General features: G+C 49.2%; 1 protein-coding gene across 1 annotated transcript in view; it reads right to left on the bottom strand.

Annotated features, from left to right (window-relative positions):
• LOC149345201 (4'-phosphopantetheine phosphatase) overlaps positions 1-19,418 on the bottom strand; it is a 163,971-nt gene that overhangs the window by 66,213 nt on the left and 78,340 nt on the right. Inside the window, exon 2 of the mRNA XM_089546510.1 lies at positions 10,542-10,618. Within this exon, the coding sequence (XP_089402636.1) occupies positions 10,542-10,618 (77 nt within the window). The remainder of the gene's footprint in view (positions 1-10,541; positions 10,619-19,418) is intronic.

The following is a 19,418-nucleotide window of genomic DNA, read 5'->3' as shown; positions in this document are numbered from 1 at the left end:
TATACCACGTGATTCGCCCACGTGACCGGGAAGGCGGGAGGAGCCAATGCGCGGAGCGAAATTTGAATGCCCGAAGTTAATACCGAGGTGAAACGATGGGGGCTATGGAGTTAATCGAAATTTAATCAATAATAACAAATTACAGACACGGCAGTAGTAAATGAAGATGAATTTAGGTGCATTAGAGTGAATTAAGGTGAATTATAAATTAAGGTGGATCAATGCTGGTACAATGTGACTTAATGATACATTAGAATGAATTAAATGTGAACTGATTTAAATCAATTGTGAATTCATTGTGAATTGAGGTGAATTAAGTGAATCAATCCTGAATTTAAAAACTAAGTGTGAATTAAATTGATTAATCATGGATTCGTTGTGTCAAAATTGCGATTAAAGCGAATTAGATGTGAATGAAATGAATTAATCGTGAATTAAATGTAAATTAATTATAGAGTAAGGTGCATTAACTGTGGTTTGAATTATGTGATTCGATTGTAAGACGCGACGTCACAATCGACACAGAGGCAAAGAGGACCAACTAGAGGCGGCGTGGAGGCGTCAATGCTTTCGCATTCTCCCAATGCCGTTTCCGCCGCCGCGGTGGCTTAGTGGCTATGGTGCTCGGCTGCTGACCCAAAAGACGCGGCTTCGATCCCGGCCGCGGCGGCTAGAATTTCTTTGGAGGAGAAATTCTAGATGCCCGTGTACTGTGCGATCCTGCAGTGCACGTAAAAGAACCCCAGGTGGTCGACATTTCCGGAGCCCTTCACTACAGCGTCTCTCATAGCCTTAGTCGCTTTGGGACGTTAAACCCCACAAAACCAAACCAATGCCGTTTCCGCAGTGCCCTCCAACGTCTTTTTTACATGACCACTGTTATCTTTAAACCCTAGGGCCTCAGGCAGAGTGACTGTGCCTGCATCGGCATCCGGATGGATACCATCACATTCGAGTATGAGGTGTTCAATTGTTTCCACACATCTACCACACACTGCGCATGTGTCATCTTCATCGTTAAATTTCTTTTTGAAGACGCCCTGACCTAGCTTCAAAGAGTAGAGCACTGCCTCTGAGTTATATCAGAGAAATTCTTTCCTGACCTGCCTTATAATAGACGGCGCGTTACTTAATCGCTCTTAAAGAATTAGGCGATGCGTGCCGAAGAACTTCGTCGGTTTACGTCGGTCTTGCTTCGAATGTTTTTCAGGACTGATTGGTACGATTCCCTCTACTATAACCACATGGGAGATACGAAGGACGCAATGATCTAATTAACTCGCCCAACGCTCGCGACTAGGGTGATTTTTTTTAAGCTTTTCACTGATATTTTTTATAATAACGTGTCAAATATGTAACATTCCAGTGGCGGGAATAAGCATGGTGTGCGTATGCGTGTGTGTATGTGCGTGTATGTGTGTGCGCGTGTGTGTCGAATTATTTAAATGCATGTTGCATCGTTCGGGCGCGTAACATCAGGAAATGACACTCAACTGAGAAACGGGCTCCTGACAGTGCGAAATACTACATTTCTCTCCACGTTTTCAGGCGCGAATGCGCATGTATACAGTGCATGCTACTTCAGGTGAAAATGAGTACGCGTACTTGGAGATTTCACAGCAACGCTCTGTCGCTACAAGCGTGCTGTAAATTTACGGCAGCCAGATTTTTTTTTTTTTTTTCCAAGCGTACTTTCACCTCCCATCCGCTTGGAGTCCCGTATCTTTCGCCAGTATGAAAAAAAAAAAGAGGTTTAAGCTGGACGCAAAGCTCAGCGAGACATAAAACCAAATTATATAGGCGCTCCTTGCTTTGTTTCTTACGTGCTCGCAACGTTCACGTCAGCGACACGAGTTCAGCCGAGATCTGGGGAACACTATTTGCTGCGTAAAAACCTCAGATTAATGACGATATGTACGTACTGTGCGCGTACATGCGCGAAAAGTACCCGTAAAATCTCTTTCTGCCCACAAACAATGCAATTATTTCAGCAAGTGTAGCTCTGAAGATGAAGGTGTATTTGACCAACAAAGGCCGTCAAATACGTGGCCGAATATATCGGTGCATGGAACACTACATGTAATTTGAACAAAATAATATACAGGGTGTCCACGCTAACTTCAGCGAAGGATTAAAAAATAAAACATTTGAAGTAGGCCAGGGAAACCACTTACATACCATCTGCCAACCGGCTTGCGCATCCCAGGAATTTTTTGTTTTGCAATTAATTTTTCTAAACGCGTAAATATTGACTTTAGACAGAAAATGTGAATACCAAAGTTGGAGACCACCTTCAGAAACCGCCATTCCATTTATTTGCGATAAAGAAAACCTTACGTGCAACTTTTTTCCGAGCTCCAAAGAAAGCCCCCGAAATACAAAAAAAAAAAAACACGTGACTAGCGCATTCGCCCTCCACGATTGTGCTGCTTTCAACCGCGGCTTGAGTGAACGAAATAAGCTGCTGGCAAGGCGCGACGACCTCAGTGCGCCGGCAAGCCGATATGTCAACGGTGGTTGCGGCCCCCGCGCGAGCCAGTCTGCAAGCGTAACGGGGAAGTTGCAGCGAACGCGCTGGGCGTTGTGAGCTATGAAATGGCCAGAGGTGACAAACACAAATGCGACGAGCTTTATTCGCCACTGAGAAGCAAAAGATGATAAGCAAGTATTTTACTTATCTTTTTTTGCCTCTCAGTGGCGAATAAAACTCGCCGAATTTGTGTTCATCACCTTTGGCCATTTTTGCTAAAAGTTTTGGCCCATAAGCCCCTTCCTTCCTTCCTTCCTTCCTTCCTTCCTTCCTTCCTTCCTTCCTTCCTTCCTTCCTTCCTTCCTTCCTTCCTTCCTTCCTTCCTTCCTTCCTTCCTTCCTTCCCCCCACCCCCTGGCTACGCCCCTGCCGCCAGCAACGAAAGACGAAGCAAAGGAAGCCTTAAAGGTGCACTAAAGAGGAATCTGAACTCGTCTTTTCACCGCGGGAACTCCATCTGCACGTTCCGAGCATTCTTAGAAACTTCGATTTATTGCCCTGTGTGGCCGATTTCCCTAATTCAAATCGCATTGAATGTCCCGTCTCCCGTCCTTTTTTGACCTCACCGAGGAGTCGCCAACCTTTCGGCCAGTCCCGTGGTGGCTTGCCGCTCTGCCATCGGCGGAGTGATACGCAGCGATCGGTGAAAGCAAGGCGTCTACGCGTACTTTTATTTCCGTGGGCCTAATTTGCAGCTGTGTTGTGTCTCTGACTGGATCTATTTATTCACGGAAACCTAAAAAGCAAAATAAAAGCGAAAGCAAAGCCGCCACGCGTATGACTGAAAGGCACTCCATGCGTTAGTTGACTCGTATACCTTCACCGCCGAGCTAAAAAAAAAACTGCGGGAACCCGGGCCTTTAATCCAATTTAAATTAAAGGGAAATCGGCCACACAGGACCATAATTCGAAGTTTTAAAGAATTCTCGGAATGTGTAGACCCAGTTCAAGCTGTAAAAAAGAGGAGTTCACATTCCTCTTTAGTGCACCTTTAAGAGCAATGCAAAGGAGCAAAGCGGATGGTGAAGACCAAGAGCAGATCTCCTGAAGGACGATGGGAAACTGTGCTAGAAAAACTAGCCACCATACGCAATGCCTCATGAACTCCAGTGCACTGGAAGGTAAGAAGGCTACGTCAAGGAATTGAAAAATTACCGACAGATACGCTTACTGTCCGTTGCCCGCTAGGTATTTAGTAAGGTAATCGCTAATAGAGTCAGGACAACCTTCAATCAAACAGATGATCAGGCAGGCTTTCGTAAAGATACTCCATTCTCCATGAATGCCCCGCGGACCGTCCACCACGAGAACCGGAGCTCCTGACCACTTGGGAGGAATGGGAGATCCTGCTGCGCTCGACGGATCCGGCCAGGCAGAAGATCGCCACTTCCCAGGCCGCCCACGTCATGGAACGCCATGAACTCCCAGGAACTTACGTGTCCCAAATCCATTGGTCATTATAGTCATTCCTCTGTCTCGACAATGGGCCATATTCACACTACCAATCAGGTGATAGAAAAATGCGCAGACCACGACCAACCCCTATGCACAGCTTTCATACATCGAGAAAGCATTTGAAACAGTCGAAACCTCAGCAGTCATGCAGGCATTGCAGAATTGGGGCGTAGGTAAGCCTTACATAAAAATACTGAAAGATATTTATAACGATTGCATAGCCACCATATTCCTCCATAAAGTCAGCAGTAAAATTCCAATCGGGAACGGTGCCAGGCGGGCAGTCATGACATCACCATTGCTATTCACCGCCTGTTTACAGGAGGTATCCCGAGGCCTTGGGGTAAGAGTTAATGGAGAATACTTAAGTCATCTGCGATTCGCTGATGGCATTGCCTAGCTAAGCCACTCAGGACAAGAACTGCAAAGCATGATCAGTAACTTATACAGGCAGAGCAGAACGGTAGGCCTTGAAATTAACATGCAGAAAAAAACAAAGTAATGTTCGACAGTCTAGCAAGGGAGCAGCAATTAAATATTGGTAGCGAGGTGCTGGAAGTAATAAGAGAATATGTCTACTTAGGGCAGGTAGTGACCGCTGTTCCTGATTATGAGAGGGCAATAACTAGAAGAATAAGAATGGGGAGGAGCGCATATGGCAGGTTCTCTCAGATCATGAATAGCAGTTACCAATATCCCTCAAGAAAAAAAGTATATAACAGCTGTATTTTGCCGATACTCACCTATGGGGCTGAAACTAGGAGGCTAACGAAAAGGCTGCAACTTAAATTGAAGACAACGCAGCGAGCTATGGAAATGAAAATTACATGCGTAACGTTAAGTGACAGCAAGAAGGCTGAGTGGGTCAGGGAACAAACGCGGGTTAACATCGTAGTAGCTTCGTTTTTTTTTTTTTTTTGGGGGGGGGGGGGGGGTTGGGGTTTAACGTTCCAAAGCGACTCAGGCTATGAGGGTCGCCGTAGTGGAGGGCTCCGGAAATTTCTACCACCTGGGGTTCTTTAACGTGCACTGACATCGCACATTACACGGGCCTCTAGAATTTCGCCTTCCTAGAAATTCAGCCGCCGCGGCCGGGATTGAACCCGTGTCTTTCGGGTCAGCAGCCGAGCGCCGTAACCACTGAGCCACCGCGGCGGGGCGACATCCTAGTAACAGTCACGAAGTGACATCCTTGTAGCAGTCACGAAGAAGAAATGGGCTTACTTAGCGGTCGTAGGAGAATTCCACATGGTGATTCATGTATAATAATGTCTTACGCATCATTACAAGCAAGAAAACACGCGCCCAAAAGTTAGGTGTCTATACTCCTTTAAGGGTAACGGAGTGGATTCCAAGAGAAGGCAAACGTAGCAGGGGGCAGCAGAAAATCAGGTGGGCGTATGAGATTAAGAAGTTTGCGGGGATACGGTGGCCGCAACTGGCGAAGGACAGGGTTAATTTGGAGAGACACGGGAAAGGCCTTTGCCCTGCAGTGGGCGTAGTCAGGCTGATGATGACGATGATAACATAACGAAGTGAAAGGGGCCCCGAGATTTCTTTGTTGCAGCCGTTGCTTCGATACCATCGCATGCCAGCGGACCCATCTCTCACCCTGGACACCGACGACACATAGCTGGCGTTTAGTCTGCAGCGGATGTTTAGTCTACAGCGGAGATTTTGACGCGAATGCACGGTTTAATTGGCGTCCCAGCACGATAAAAACGTTTTACAGTGAATGCGTACGTCAGCCCGAAGGCTACCTTTCGCACCCGGCGCCGCCTTTATGATGGCTGCCCTCTGGTGAACGGAAACTACGTTGCGGTGTCATTTTCCACCGCCTTTACCTAGGGAAACCAGCGGGACGTCGACACCGCCCAGCAAGCCAAACGCGGAGCCTAATCGTTTCAACAGGGCGGCCACGCTGCGAGATTCGCTATAAGTGCACTTTGCCAAATGTAAGGAGGCGTGTCACTTCTCCAACTTCTTTACTGCGACTGCGTCCTGCTTCTCGGGTGCGCACTTTAGGCTACGCGGTGCTAAACAGGAAACGGGGTACTCTCGTATAGTCAAAAAAGTGGAGCAGACAGGGAGCACGATATTTGATAAAAGCAAGAACTTCTAAATATAGATTGTTTTACGTGGCAGCATGAATAACAACAAACTTAACACCATTTTATCCAAATAGTGCGCGCTCAGGTTCCAATGCGCTCAAGAAACACTTAGCGGTCCAATTGCGTAGCCACGCCAGCAGCGGTTTCAAAGGTGCACATCGTTGAACAGGTCTCCGCAAAATTATTTGTGTTTAGCAAGAAGCAAAACACCATAATAAAAAAATGGGAAGAAAACATCGCGTACGCAAACAACAGCGCGAGGCCGAATGGCGCGATATGCAGCGTCGCCATTTTCATGCAGTTCGTGTTTGTTTGGAGCGAACACGCTCTGACCACGCCGGTCGTACTTTGAAACGTCTGCGCGGCCTGAATGGTGGTGGTGGTGGTAAACATTTATTGACTATATGCATGAAGGTGTTTGGGCCCAGGCCCTGTTGGCCCAGATCCTCACAAATCTAGGTGCACCACGGTGACCAAGTTCCGTTGGGACAGCAGGTCATGGCAGCTGAGCAGCGCCGCCTCCCTATAGGGGTGGGGGATGAAGGACTGGAATGGGTGTGGATTGAAAGGGCAAGCCCAGACCCTGTGGAAAACGCCCGAGAACGTCACTCCACACAGGCTGCAGCCCCCATCAAATTCTGTGTTGAGGTGTTGCAATACTTCTGTGCACAGCGTTGTATTAGTAAAAATTTGAGAAGGAGCCGTTCGTCTGCTCTCCGGAGACCCTTACAGGGTTCCGGAAAGCGACGATGACTGTCCTTATAATATGTAGTGATGTAACTTTTAATGTAACTAGACAATGGGTGGGCTCGGAGTAGGCTTCCAGAGCAAGTGTGTGAGTGTCCGGGGAGAGAGCGCGCGGGCCGCCTGATCGGCTAACTCATCGTCCCGGAGTTCCTGGTGGCCGGGGGGAGCACAGGTGAGGTTGCTATTTGGAGGGTCGCTGGACTGACAGCCATTTTGTAGGATGCGCCAGGCGAGAGGAGGCATCCAACACATCTCATAATTCCGACAGGCCCCCATCGAGTCTCTAATGATGTGTTTCATTCTGCGTGGCGTCGTCTCGACATCTGATCAGCGGAGACTCGCCACGTTTCCGACGATCAGTTTGGTTTGGTTTATTGAGGTTTAACGTCCCGAAGCGACTCAGGCTATGAGGGACGCCGTAGTGGAGGGCTCTGGAAATTTCGACCTCCTGGGGTTCTTTAACGTGCACTGACATCGCACAGTACACGGGCCTCTAGAATTTCGCCTCCATCGAAATTCAGCCGCCGCGGCCGGGGTCGAACCCGCGTCTTTCGGGCCAGCAGCCGAGCACCGTAACCACTAAGCCACCGCGGCGGGGCCGTTTCCGACGAGCAGGTTTTTAGATGGGTTAGGAACCCGCACTTGGCCGGACTTAACTTGCAGTATATAATAGAAGATCCTTTTGGATTTGTAGATAAAGTGATGTACAGTTTATTCCTATTCATGCTACCACGTAAAACAATCAATATTTAGAAGTTCTTGCTTTTTATCAAATATCGCGCTCCCTGTCCGCTCCGCTTTTTTCACTACGAGTGCACCCCGTTTGTTAAGGTAGAAGCCTGGAATCCCCCCCCCCCCCCTCCCCCTACCGTGTCGTCTGAAGTCGGGAGGGGTTGACAATAGAGAGTTTTAGTATAGCGTCACGCTATCGCTTTGGGTCATAGGGGAATAGCGGGACGCTACTGCGCATGCGCAGAACGCTATCGGCCCTTGGGTCTTTGGGTGAGCGGGCGACGCTAACGCTAAATCGGCGAAATAGCGTGCGCCCCAAAGCCGCTTTACGTTGGGTCAACATGGCGGCGCCTCTCGAAGCGGGGCCTCACGCTTCAACACCGTTCGTCGTTGCCGCTACTCTGTGGCTCACGCTCACGGGAAACTAAAGGCGAACGAGGCTTTCGCTTTGGCTGAACTTGCCTGAGCCACAAAATTTAAGCGATAAAACACGCCTAATTTTCAGATTGCTTCCTTGTTTACAGAGCTGCTAGGCTTAGCGAGTACTCGACGACTGACGTCAGAGCGCGCGGGAGGTTCGAACTACTGATCTCCACAAACTGGTTTGCAATTTTGGTCTTCCTGTGTGGATAGTCTTGGCTCAGATTGAGCATGTCCGCATTATAAAAAAAAAATATTTGCATCATTTTTTCCATTTTCTAAGTGGAAATTGGTAATTGCAACAGTTTGCATGTCGTTTTATTTACACAATGAAAAAATACAGCCTATATATTAACTTATTTGTTCTCGAAGCTTCTCTTTCCCGCCGTTATGGCGCTGCCTTCAAACAACGCAAAGCGACCATCCACGACCCTATTCTATAAACAGAAAACGTGAACCCGTTCCCCTAACGCTAAGCGCATGCGGATAGGGTCACCCTATTCGCCACGACGCTATTCTAAAACTCTCTAATGATGACAGCGCGTCGCGCGCTTCGGACGCTGTCCAAGCGCGCGGGGATTGGGGAGAAAGACCGCGAACAGCCTTGCCGGGGCCGCAAGGGGCCGACGACCGCTCTCAAGGGGGTGGGGGGTCAGTAAGGTCGGCGACGTCAGAAATAGCTAAGCAGTGGACTTACTGGCGCCTCTAGAGTCGGGCTCTGGCGAGCACTGGGCTCCGCCCACTTGTATGTAGAGTGAATTTGCAGCGGTATTGGTCGATATTGGGCGAGAACAGATTTGATAAAGCCCCGCCTCAAGAAGTTTGGAGTGGCTGCCCCAACCGGCAACGTGTCGCCGGACGAGCGTACGAAGACGTGAAGTGCCCAGCATACGATCTGACCAACCGGCCATTCCGAACTTTTTTGACTCCGTTTCCTGTCCAGCACCGCGTAGCCTGAATTGCGACTCCAGCTGCCGAAGTGCGCGCACCCGAGAAGCAGGACGCAGTCGCAGTAAGGAAGTTGGAGAAGGGCGGAACCCTAGTGGCTTTAGCCACTCGGTCGAGGCGCAGCACTGCGCAGCGGGCGACGTACCCTGTCTTCCGCGAAGGTGGGAGCGCCCGCGTCAGACCACGGCGCCGAAGAGGTAATTTACATTTGCCGCCTCGAGTGGGAACGGAACTGTTATGTGCTGTTAACAATCGACATGCTCGGCGCTAAATGGCCAGTGGTGTTTGTTCGGGTTTCGTTATGTTCCTTACCGGGAAAGTTTTATTTTATTTTGCAAAGATGAGATATCAAATACATGGGCTTATGAGAGCTTCCAGGGGCTATGGATATACCTTTGTTATATACATTTCGTTATAAACCGTTTCGTTATAGCGAGGTTCGGCTCTACTCGAACAGAGAATCGAATGGCAACCTACTCAGCTCGCTGAACGAACAGAAAGCGTGGAATTATTCGAATGAGTTGATAATGAGTGGTATGCGAAGAAACGCCGTTTCCGGCGGCCACTCCAACGTCGCGCAGCGTGCCGTCGGGGAGAGACTGCCCAGCGCCGCGCCGCGGCCCATTCGTGTGTCGGCGTTCAAAATGTTCACGCAGGGTCTGCAAGGTTGGGCGAAGCGGCGCGGTTCAGCAAGGTCTAGTCAACCCTGCCATAATGCCCGATCTTGGAAGCCGTTAGACCGCACCTGTCACCCAGCGAAATGCAGCGCTCGGTCACTATCAGTAGCAAAAATAAATAAATAAAACTACTATGCGGTTTTGCGTCTTCTCAGAGTTATAGCTACAATTCCACGAGTTCTGCATTTTGCATAAGTATGCCTTGTCCTCCTCAATGCCTGCTTTGTCAATAAGGATGCTATATTTTTCAAGAACGCAATTACTTGTAGTGATACATATTTTTTTTTTCTTTTTGCCCTCTCCTGCATGGACCGTGTTTTGTCCGCAGCACCCGACAAGTAAAATAATAAATAAGTCACGGTGCTGAAAAGCGGCGCAGCCGCTAACGCTTCGCCGTTTTCGAGCGCACGTCATTAACAGCAAGTATTCGCCTCGTGCTCGATTTGGTTCCCTGACTGCCCGAGTCGGTAGCCTATAGCTACACTGTCCGTAATCGACTGGGGCTTTGAAGAAAAAAAAAAGTACCGTTGGCGCATTACGAGTGCTGGGCCGCTCTTTGCGACGAGCAACTCCAGGGGGCGTCTCAATCGGTGCAAGGGTACGGACGGGCTTGGCTGTCCACTGTTATCGACACGCACTCGCCGGAGGCACGAGAATGCAAACTGCCAAGTTAAATGCCCGTTTATCGTTGCCCTCTCGACACTTTCCGGCAGCGGCGCCAAGTGGCCCCCGTCTGGCCAGTCCGCGCATCGCCGCTGTGTGTGCGCGCTTGCATACGCTCTACTCCGCTGCCGTCTACAGGCTCCCCAGAAAAACAGACGCAGCGAACTGCCCCTGCAATACCCGATGGTTCGAGAGACACGAGTGAAAAGGAGAGGGCGCTGTGGTCGCACATCCTTTCCACCGGGGCAGCCGTGCTCACCTTCTGGAAGTCTGCGTTGTAGACGGCCCGCTTGAGGGACACCGTCGAGTAGTAGGCGATCTTGGTCAGCGACCCTCCTGCGGGGGAACAGAGACCGGCATCAGAGCACTGGCCGCAACGTTCTCTCTGACGCGAGGACAACGCTATATATGTCGAGAGCTGGCCACCCCTGACACTGGCTCGATGGAATGGCGCCATGCACAAACCGGCGCACTCTCGACAACTCTACTGCTGCGTCAGGCTGCCGTTCGAAGCCCCGAAAGAGGATGGATGGATAGGAGCGCCCCCTTTGAAACGGGGTGGAGGGCAATTGCCACCATGCCCAGCTTTTTTTTTCTTTATTTTTGTTCAACTGTGTGGTTAATTCTCATTAAGATTCGCCGTCTTCCTTACCTACAGTTTCCTATACAATTCTAACCTTATGCCACATCTCTGCTTTTCAGCCACCAATCCTCCAATCGCTTTTTGCTAACTTCCACCGCAGATTTATTTACATGACCATTGTTATCTTTAAACCCTAGGGCCTCCGGAAGAGTGACTGTGCCTGCATCGACATCCGGATGGATACCATCACGTTTGAGTATGAGGTGTTCAATTGTTTCCATAGATCTACCACACAGCACGTGTCATCATCTTCACTCATTTTTTTTTGTAGCTGCGCGTTTTAAGACACCTTGACCCAGCTTCAAACAGTAGGGCACTGCCTCTTGAGTTATCATAAAAAAAATTGTTTCCTGATCTGCCTTTTCCAGTATCGATATAGTTCTACACTGTGCTTCTTTTCCATTGGCTGCTTCAGTGCCACCCAACAGTGTGCACTGTAGGCGCAGACCCAGGGCCCCCGCAAAGGCTGAGCTTTGAGAACGCCCGTCGCAGACATCAAGTAGACAGCCAGGGTATTTTGCTACTACACCGTTTGCTCGGAACAGATTATGAAATCGTCCCGGTATAGCGTAAACCAACATTTCGCAACGCATGCCTGAAAGCACAGGAATGTTATGCTGCAGTATGAGTCGCATCAAACGCATTGAACATCCCGGCCAAGAAACCTACAACGTGTTAACTAGCTCTCTGTCCCCAAACTCGCCTTTCGCCAGCAAAGAGCGCGCAAGTGGCCCAGGAGAATAGTGTGCAATAAAACTTCGGTTGCGGCTCCTTGGTGCAAAGGCGAGCGCAGACACAAGACAGCCGACAAAGAGGAGACGAGGACAAGCACTATACACTAACAACTGATTATTCTTCTCGCAATAACGCGTATATGTATGCCCATTGGCAACGCATGTGCAAGCATGATCCAATAATGCACGTCATCCCAGAGACCGTTAGCACAGACGCGAGCATAACAACTTACATTCGCGTGTGTAAAGAGACAAGGAAGTATCGCTGACACAGTCATCTGTTGTTTTTTTGTATAAGCCACTAAGTCCAGCCACGGCCGTTCACCTCTGCTTCCGCCGAAAATCGCAGTCTGATCACCATCATCAGCCTGACTACTCCCACTGCAGGGCAAAGGCCTCTCCCATGTCTCTCCAATTAACCCTGGCCTTCGACAGCTGCGGCCATCGTATCCCCGCAAACTTCCTAGTCTCATCCGCCCTCCTAACTTTCCGCCGCCCCCGCTATGCTTGCCTTCTCTTGGAATCCACTCCGTTACCCTTAAGGACCAGCGGTTATCCTGCCTTCGCATTACACGCCCTGCCCAAGCCCACTTCTTCCTCTTGATTTCGACTAGGATGTCATTTACCCGCGTTTGTTCACTCACCCACTCCGCCCGCTTCCGGTCTCTTTACGTTACACCTATCAAAATTAAGGTAATCATAATTGTGAGACACAAGATGCAAGCCTCTGTAAACATTATTCATTAATTTTCGCGCAGAGACTCTAATATTCGATCCTCTTCTATCATTATTTATTTCTGATTGGACTACACCCCCTCTGGAAAACGCGCATAACGGACCGACATTGTGAATCTCTTGTTTCTACAAAAGACCACTTCAGCAGAAGAATTGTGTGCCCAGACTGAATCTGAACGGGAGTGCTCTTCATTGCATTCTTTCTAGTGCACTGTTGCTAAGGTGTGTCGTATTATATATGATGACGTGCCCTGTGTTGCGGCTTTTTTCGTGCTTGGTTTAGGTGTGTCGTATTATGCATTGTGCTGACTTGCGACTGTTTTCTTGGTGGTGTGTACCAACGTTAATGTGAACGTTGGTTTGTACATAGTTCATGTGCATAGAACAAGGCTTCATTGAAATAAACAAACATGTTTAAAGAAACAAAAAGTGGTGATAGCCTAGTGAGGCAATCCAGGCAATCATTGTCGCGAGACCACTAGGCTATAAAAAAAAGTGATAGCCCAGTGGTCTCGCGCAGTGCCCAGTAAAACTGATCTGTTCGCGCCGTCGCGCGTTCGACTCCCAGCCGTAGAGTGATGTATTTTTCTGGTCTTTTTTATGCGAAGCATATTACTAGAGCTACACTACAGCCCGTCGAGCGCGGCGGTGCAGCTACCATTGACCTTGAGCGTGACCACGTGACACCACGTGACAACATGACGTCACAGCAGAGGAGAGATGGGCTGCCGGCTCGCGCGGTCGGCCGCGGCGGTGGAGGCTCCACATCAGAGGCGCTGCAGCTGACCACGTGACGCTACAGCAGCGGTATAAAGCTGAGCTTGCCTCGCTCTCCGGGCACTTACGAGGCGGCCAGGTGTTGGGATGCCGCCTAGAAGCAGGGCTGATTTGAACGAGAAGCGAAAGCTTCAGCGTGCCACAGAGACCGATGAACAGCGGGATGAACGTCAACCAAGGAAAGCCATGTATTACCAAGCCTAGCCATCAATATGCTTTGCATCTGACTAGGCTTAACCTTAGCTAAGCCTCAGCCATTTTTTTTTTTTTTTTGCTATCTAGGCACATTTTGAACATGTCTATAGGTTGAAAGTCAATTTCGAACAACGGGCAGCTATGGGTCCAAAATGTAACGCATTTCTGAATTAGCGTACAAACCGCAAAGAATGACGTGCAACAGCCCCCCCCCCCCCCCCTTTTTTTTTCTTTTCTTTTTTTGCTGCCCTCGCGCCTTCTTCCGTCACGGTCTTCAAAGCAAACGCGCGACCGTGCAGCACGCGACGACAGCCGAAACGCTTCCCCCCTCTCCAGCAACGCCGCTGTGTCAGGCGCACACAGTGGGTCCATTTGTTTTTCAGTCCCGGGCTGTCCGGGACTACTTGCGGACTCGAGTCCGGTATTTGTTTTTCTCGGGCAGCCCGAAAGCTCCGCCCACCTGCCTGCATCGCCATAGCAACGCGTTCGTTTTTAGCCTATGGCAGTCCGCGGGCTGCTTGGGGCAGGGGGGTAAAGCTGAGCTCGCAAAGCGGTCCACGCATGGAGGGGTCCACGCATGCAACGTTAATGGAACTAAACTAAGTTGCCAAACTCTCCGCCTTCTCCATGCGGCTGAAGCGGCCCGCAAATTTTGGCGCGAGGGGGCGCTGCCGTCGAAACAGGCTCCCGCTGGCCGCCGCTAGCAGACGCCGCAGGCCCGGCCGCCCAGCGTCGTAGCATGCAGCCTTCGGGAATGCTGAGTAACTGGCGTCCCAAATATCGCACTTACCGATGTTTATCGTAAAGACACCAGTCAGTTCTGAACCCTGTGCGGCGAGTATGCCACAAATCTTTCCTGCAGCAACTCGAGTGATAGATCATCGCTGCCTGGCCAATGCCACCGTTGGCCGAAATTGCGGGCGGTCATGATTTTCGGAAGGAGCGTGGTTATAAGAGTTTCTTCACCAAAGTAGCATATTAGACATCTACTTTAAAGGTGGAGATCAGATCATCGCAAGGCTCATCGTAAGTTCACTTACCAGCTTATCTAAACGCGAATGTCTGCCTGCTACTGTGCGCGCATGTCGTAGAGTGCTTTCGCGACGCGATTGCTGCTGTGATCGTTGTCTTTGGGCTACGTGCGCTTGCATGCATAGTTTCAGGTGCTGTATCTGCCATGCCCACGTGCTGTGCGCCGGGCTGCACGAGCGGTTACAGAAACAACAAGACTGCGAGGCATTTTTTCGCGGCTCCTCGACGCGGTTCTCCGTGCGACATGGGATCGAGCAATTCCCCGTATGGACAGAAAACTCTACGACAAATCACGTGTGTGCGACCTTCATTTTCACGAAGAAGACATACTGAAGACGTACACCCATGTTATTAATGGGGAAGAAGCAAAAATCGAGAGGAGTAAGTGGAGCCTCGTCGAGGTATGCGTGCGCAAAATGTGTTGGGAATAAACTGTAAAAATATCTCTGTATTTGTGTCCAGCTGTAGTGCACTGCGTGAAGGATCGAAAAATATTGTTGGAACGGTAGCGCACGCTAGGAACAATACACGGAGAGCGGTAAACTCAAAATACTGAAATTTCTTGTCTGGAGTTGGCGTCAGGCATTGTCGCTGTTGCAGGGAAAGAGAAACTGACGACTGAGGAACGTACCCGAGGAAGTTCACTGCCTTCGCAGCTCGGGTTGTGAGCAGCGCGCGGAGTCATTCACGAAGTGAACGCTGTGCGTAAAATCTGCTTATTTCGGAAAACTGCACCACAGAAATCGTAGGCACTTGTGGTCTGCTTTCGAGTGCCATAAATGCGGGGCTTTGCGCTCTAAAGCTATTGCTAATTTATGTTTAAAACACACAGCACCAATGCCTGCCAGACATTAGCGTTTAGATACGCTGGTAAGTGAACTTATGATGAGCCTTTCGATGATCTGATCTCCACCTTTAGAGTAGATGTCTAATATGCTACTTTGGTGAAGAAACTCTTATAACCACGCTCCTTTCAAAATGGAAATGAAGATCGCACACACGTGATTTGTCGGAGAGTTTTCTGTCAACACGGGCGGGGAATGGCTCGATCCCATGCCGCACGGAGATCCGCGTCACGAGGAGCCGCGAAAAAATTCCTCGCAGTCTGTTGTTTCTGTAACTTCTCGTGCAGTCCGGCGCACAGCACGTCGGCATGGCAGATACAGCACCAGAAAATCTGCATGCAAGCGCACGTGGCACAAAGACAACGATCACAGCAGCAATCGCGTCGCGAAAGCGACATGCGCGCAGTACAGCAACTGATCGGACCGGCTGAAGCCTGGTACGACTGCAGCGCCACTCAGAGCAGCCAGTGGTGGCGGCGCCGCGAAACCGCTCTAGGTTTGGCAACTGAGTTTAGTTCCATGAACGTTGCACGCATGTAAGTCGCCATCTTGGAGGCCATCTTACAACACATTATTGTGGCCAGCACAGTTTTTTCTCGCTAAGTCAAGGATGGGTGAAGTTTGAACTTGAATTCGGAAAACTACTGTAGAGAAAATAACTCTATGTCATTCTTACACGTATTTTCAAGATTTTTCAATATTTTAAACACATTTTGTAACCTTTAGCATACTGATTGTGGCCATTTCTTTTAATATCGGACGATTGTGAACATATTCACGAGTAAACAGAGTGAACGCTCTCGGAGTTTCGGTTTTAAACTTCTGCTTTCGAATCTGATTTCAAATTGCTTGAGCTGTGGGATCAAGACACTTAATGCAAGGAGCTGCATGCGACAAAGAGTCACTCGCGCTCTCGTGCACCGCGAAGCAACCTTCGTGCGTTGATGCAAGCCAAAGCTCCAAAAGGATCGGGCATTTTGCATCATTTGTGAGTAAACGTGGGAAGTGATACATATGCACATTTCGCGACAACTGTGTACTGCAAAGCGTGTGAACGAAAATCTCTCGCTCTCCGAACTCTCTTTAAAGGCGGATGACACCAAGCGAATTAACCTTGCTACCGTTTAGCCCCGTCGCGGTGACTCAGTAGTAGGGCCCGGAAATTTAGGCATTTGCCTAAACATGCCTATAAATGCCTAAACGGGAGATTTTTGCACTTGCCTGCCTTTTTGTCATTTTTTAGGAAAATCTACCTATTTAATCGCACTTTTTGCCTATAAATGCCTAAATCCGGCACTTCGGTCCTCGATCTGTCTATGTATGGTGAAAGGCACGCGCCGATGCACGCACAAAAGGTGCGGGACTCGCCGAACGTTTTTCTAGAATTGTAACTTGAACGTAGAGTAACGAAGTGCTTATCTCGAAGTGTTGCAAGAGGCGAGTTTGGAAACAGACCTGACATAGTGCAATCTTCTCAACATGGACGGAAAGAATGACAAAGTTGGAAAAGGCTGGACTCTCAGTAGATAAATCGTGGAAGGTAGTGGCAGAAGTACCGCAGTGCTTCGGGGACTGGAAGGAAAAGGCGCTACTGCTTCTACGAAAATGCAACAATTGGAAGAAAAAAATAGATGCCTAGAAACAATTTCCCAAATCAGAGACTTTCTACGCGGACACGATAAGGCCACGTCACCTGAAGGCCTAAGCCTTTGTCAACTCTCATGTTTTAGGTTCGCGCCACTAACTTCATGTGACGTCAAAAGAAGCTTTTTAAAGTACAAAGCTATGCTTAGCGAAAACCGAAGGAGCCTCAAGTTCGAAAGCCTGAGAATGCGCTTTATTGCTTCAGTTGAGCACTGCGTACGCTCCGTGCTTGACTGACAAATCTTGTACTTATGAACAAGGAGTATTATTCAAAGCGCCTATTTTTGCTTTATAGCGCCTATTTCAATATTTTTTAGAGCCTAGATGCCTGCCTATTTCGGGGTTCTTTAGTGCCTAAATTTCCGGGCCCTACTCAGTAGTTAGGCGCTCGGCAGCTGACCCGAAAGACGCGGGTTCGATCCCGGCCGCGGCGGCTGAATTTCTTTGGAGGAGAAATTCTAGAGCCCCGTGCGCTGTGCGTTGTCAGTGCACGTTAAAGAACCCCAGGTGGTCGAAATTTCCGGAGCTCTTCACTACGGCGTCCCTCATAGCCTGAGTCGCTTTGCGACGTTAAACCCGAATAAACTAAACCAAACTTGCTGCCGTTTACATTTTCACGGCATTCGGCTTTCTTAACGCCATTGCCTCAATCTGCTTAACAGAGTACTAATTGGTGCTACTTATAAAGGACGTAGGTGTTCTTGCTTAAATGCGTTTTTATTACGTGTTTCAGAACTAATGCATGCCGTAATTAAAGGTAACACTGTTGAAATGAACGTCCGCGCAACGAAAACGGCACAAGAAGGACAACACATGGGCGCTCTACCAACTGTTTGTTAGTTATTAGACGGAAAAGAGGCACACTTATGATCATCAGCTCAAGCATGTGACACAGCGCATTATCGCTAGATCTGAACACTGTCAGTGGCAGGAAATCGGCGTGAAAACAAGACAGCATACATTTAATCGCAGGACCCTTCTTATCCCGTGCGTATAAAGTACTTGCTGAACTAGCTTCTCGTAAATGGGTTTTGAAACCAAACAGAGGAATAAAAAATATCTCAGCAAAAAAGCAGTGTCTTACATTAGAAGCAAGAGCAGTCATAAGCCTAAAAAAACCAACGCAAACACAAATAAGGACAAAAACCCGCCACAACAACCAACCAAGCAGCCAGAATTTAATGCGCACAATGCTTGACATGAAACGGAGGTTTCTCGAGCGGTACATGCCGTTTCATGCATTTCTGCCTCCACCTTGTTTCACTCGTTCGTGATGCTCTGAGCGTTGCTGCGTACGAAAAATGCCATTATGAGCTCGTCCCGCGCCAGAAAAGACACGGCACAGTCTTCCTCGGCGAAGGAGACAGATAAAAAAAATGCGAGAGGCTCGCGGCACTCTAACAAACCGTCGACATTTAACCTAAACATTCAAAACAAACCAGGCAGAGCCGTTGCTCCATTTACCTTGGGCATTCGGTTCCTTTGAGAATTGTGTTCGTCGTTTTGGGGCCAAAGCAAATTTCCGACGTGTATTTTTGCACTCGACAACAGAGGACATGCAAAATCCCGTGCGCTCTACAGACGAAATACACTCCAAGCGCGCCACAATCGTGGTACTTGCCTTCAAATAACAATTCAGAAGTCACAAGCCACCTATACGAAATTACGGTCGGTATGCGACACTGCATACCATTGAAAACGATCCAAACGCGACGATTTTGCCGTTGTTTACAGCTGTTTAGAGCAGTCGAGAGCTACTCTGCATACCGCCATCTTCCCACGGACTACGTTGCCAGGTTCCAACTCCGTTCTTTGCCCAGATTTAGAAAGTGACAAAACAGCTGGCAACACACGCAAACCGTTGTGTGATGGCTGCGTTCATGCGTTGCCCACTGGAATGCATGGGCTCAATGGGCACCTTTCCCTCTAGAGTTGGTTATATTAACTCTATGGCTTGGGGCTGCTGAGAAGGCAGCAGACGATAGCTGCGTGCCGCGCTGGCAGCCATATTGAGTTAGACTCCGTGTGCATTTTGAGTGCTTTTCGCGTTCCTGGAGGTCGATATCATGCGTTAAACCTTCACCTGAGCTCCGTAGCTCCTCTCTGAGCCATTGCAAGACTTCTTATTCTTCAAAAGCATTTGTTGGGCGAAAAACAAACGCGGCCAGTGGCCGCATTTGTTTTTCCAGTCCCGGACTACTTGCTGACAGGTCTCGGCTTCCGCTCTGACAGGAAACAACGTCATGGTCACATGACCTACTTGCCATAGGCTGCTTTCGAACTCGGCGCCAGAGCCGGGCTCCCCCTCGGTTACCGTACAAGGACGCTGTCATCTGCTAGCAGACGACGCAAGCCACGGCCACCACGACGCCGAAGCAACGCCGTGCGCTCGATCATGATACTGAGTCGATTTAAAGACTGTACTGTCAGCTTAGCGTAGGTGCATTACAGAACTAAGCTTCGGAGGTATGCTCGCCGCTACTGCTTGCGGCGAAGTTCGCACAAAATAGCCCAACTCGTTGCGGATCGGC

The sequence above is a fragment of the Amblyomma mixtum genome, chromosome 5 (assembly GCF_055824585.1).
Source record: "Amblyomma mixtum isolate Tamu chromosome 5, ASM5582458v1, whole genome shotgun sequence".
Lineage (NCBI taxonomy): Eukaryota > Metazoa > Arthropoda > Arachnida > Ixodida > Ixodidae > Amblyomma > Amblyomma mixtum.
The sequence above is the reverse complement of the archived record's forward strand: the minus strand, read 5'-3'. Positions and strand labels throughout refer to the sequence as shown.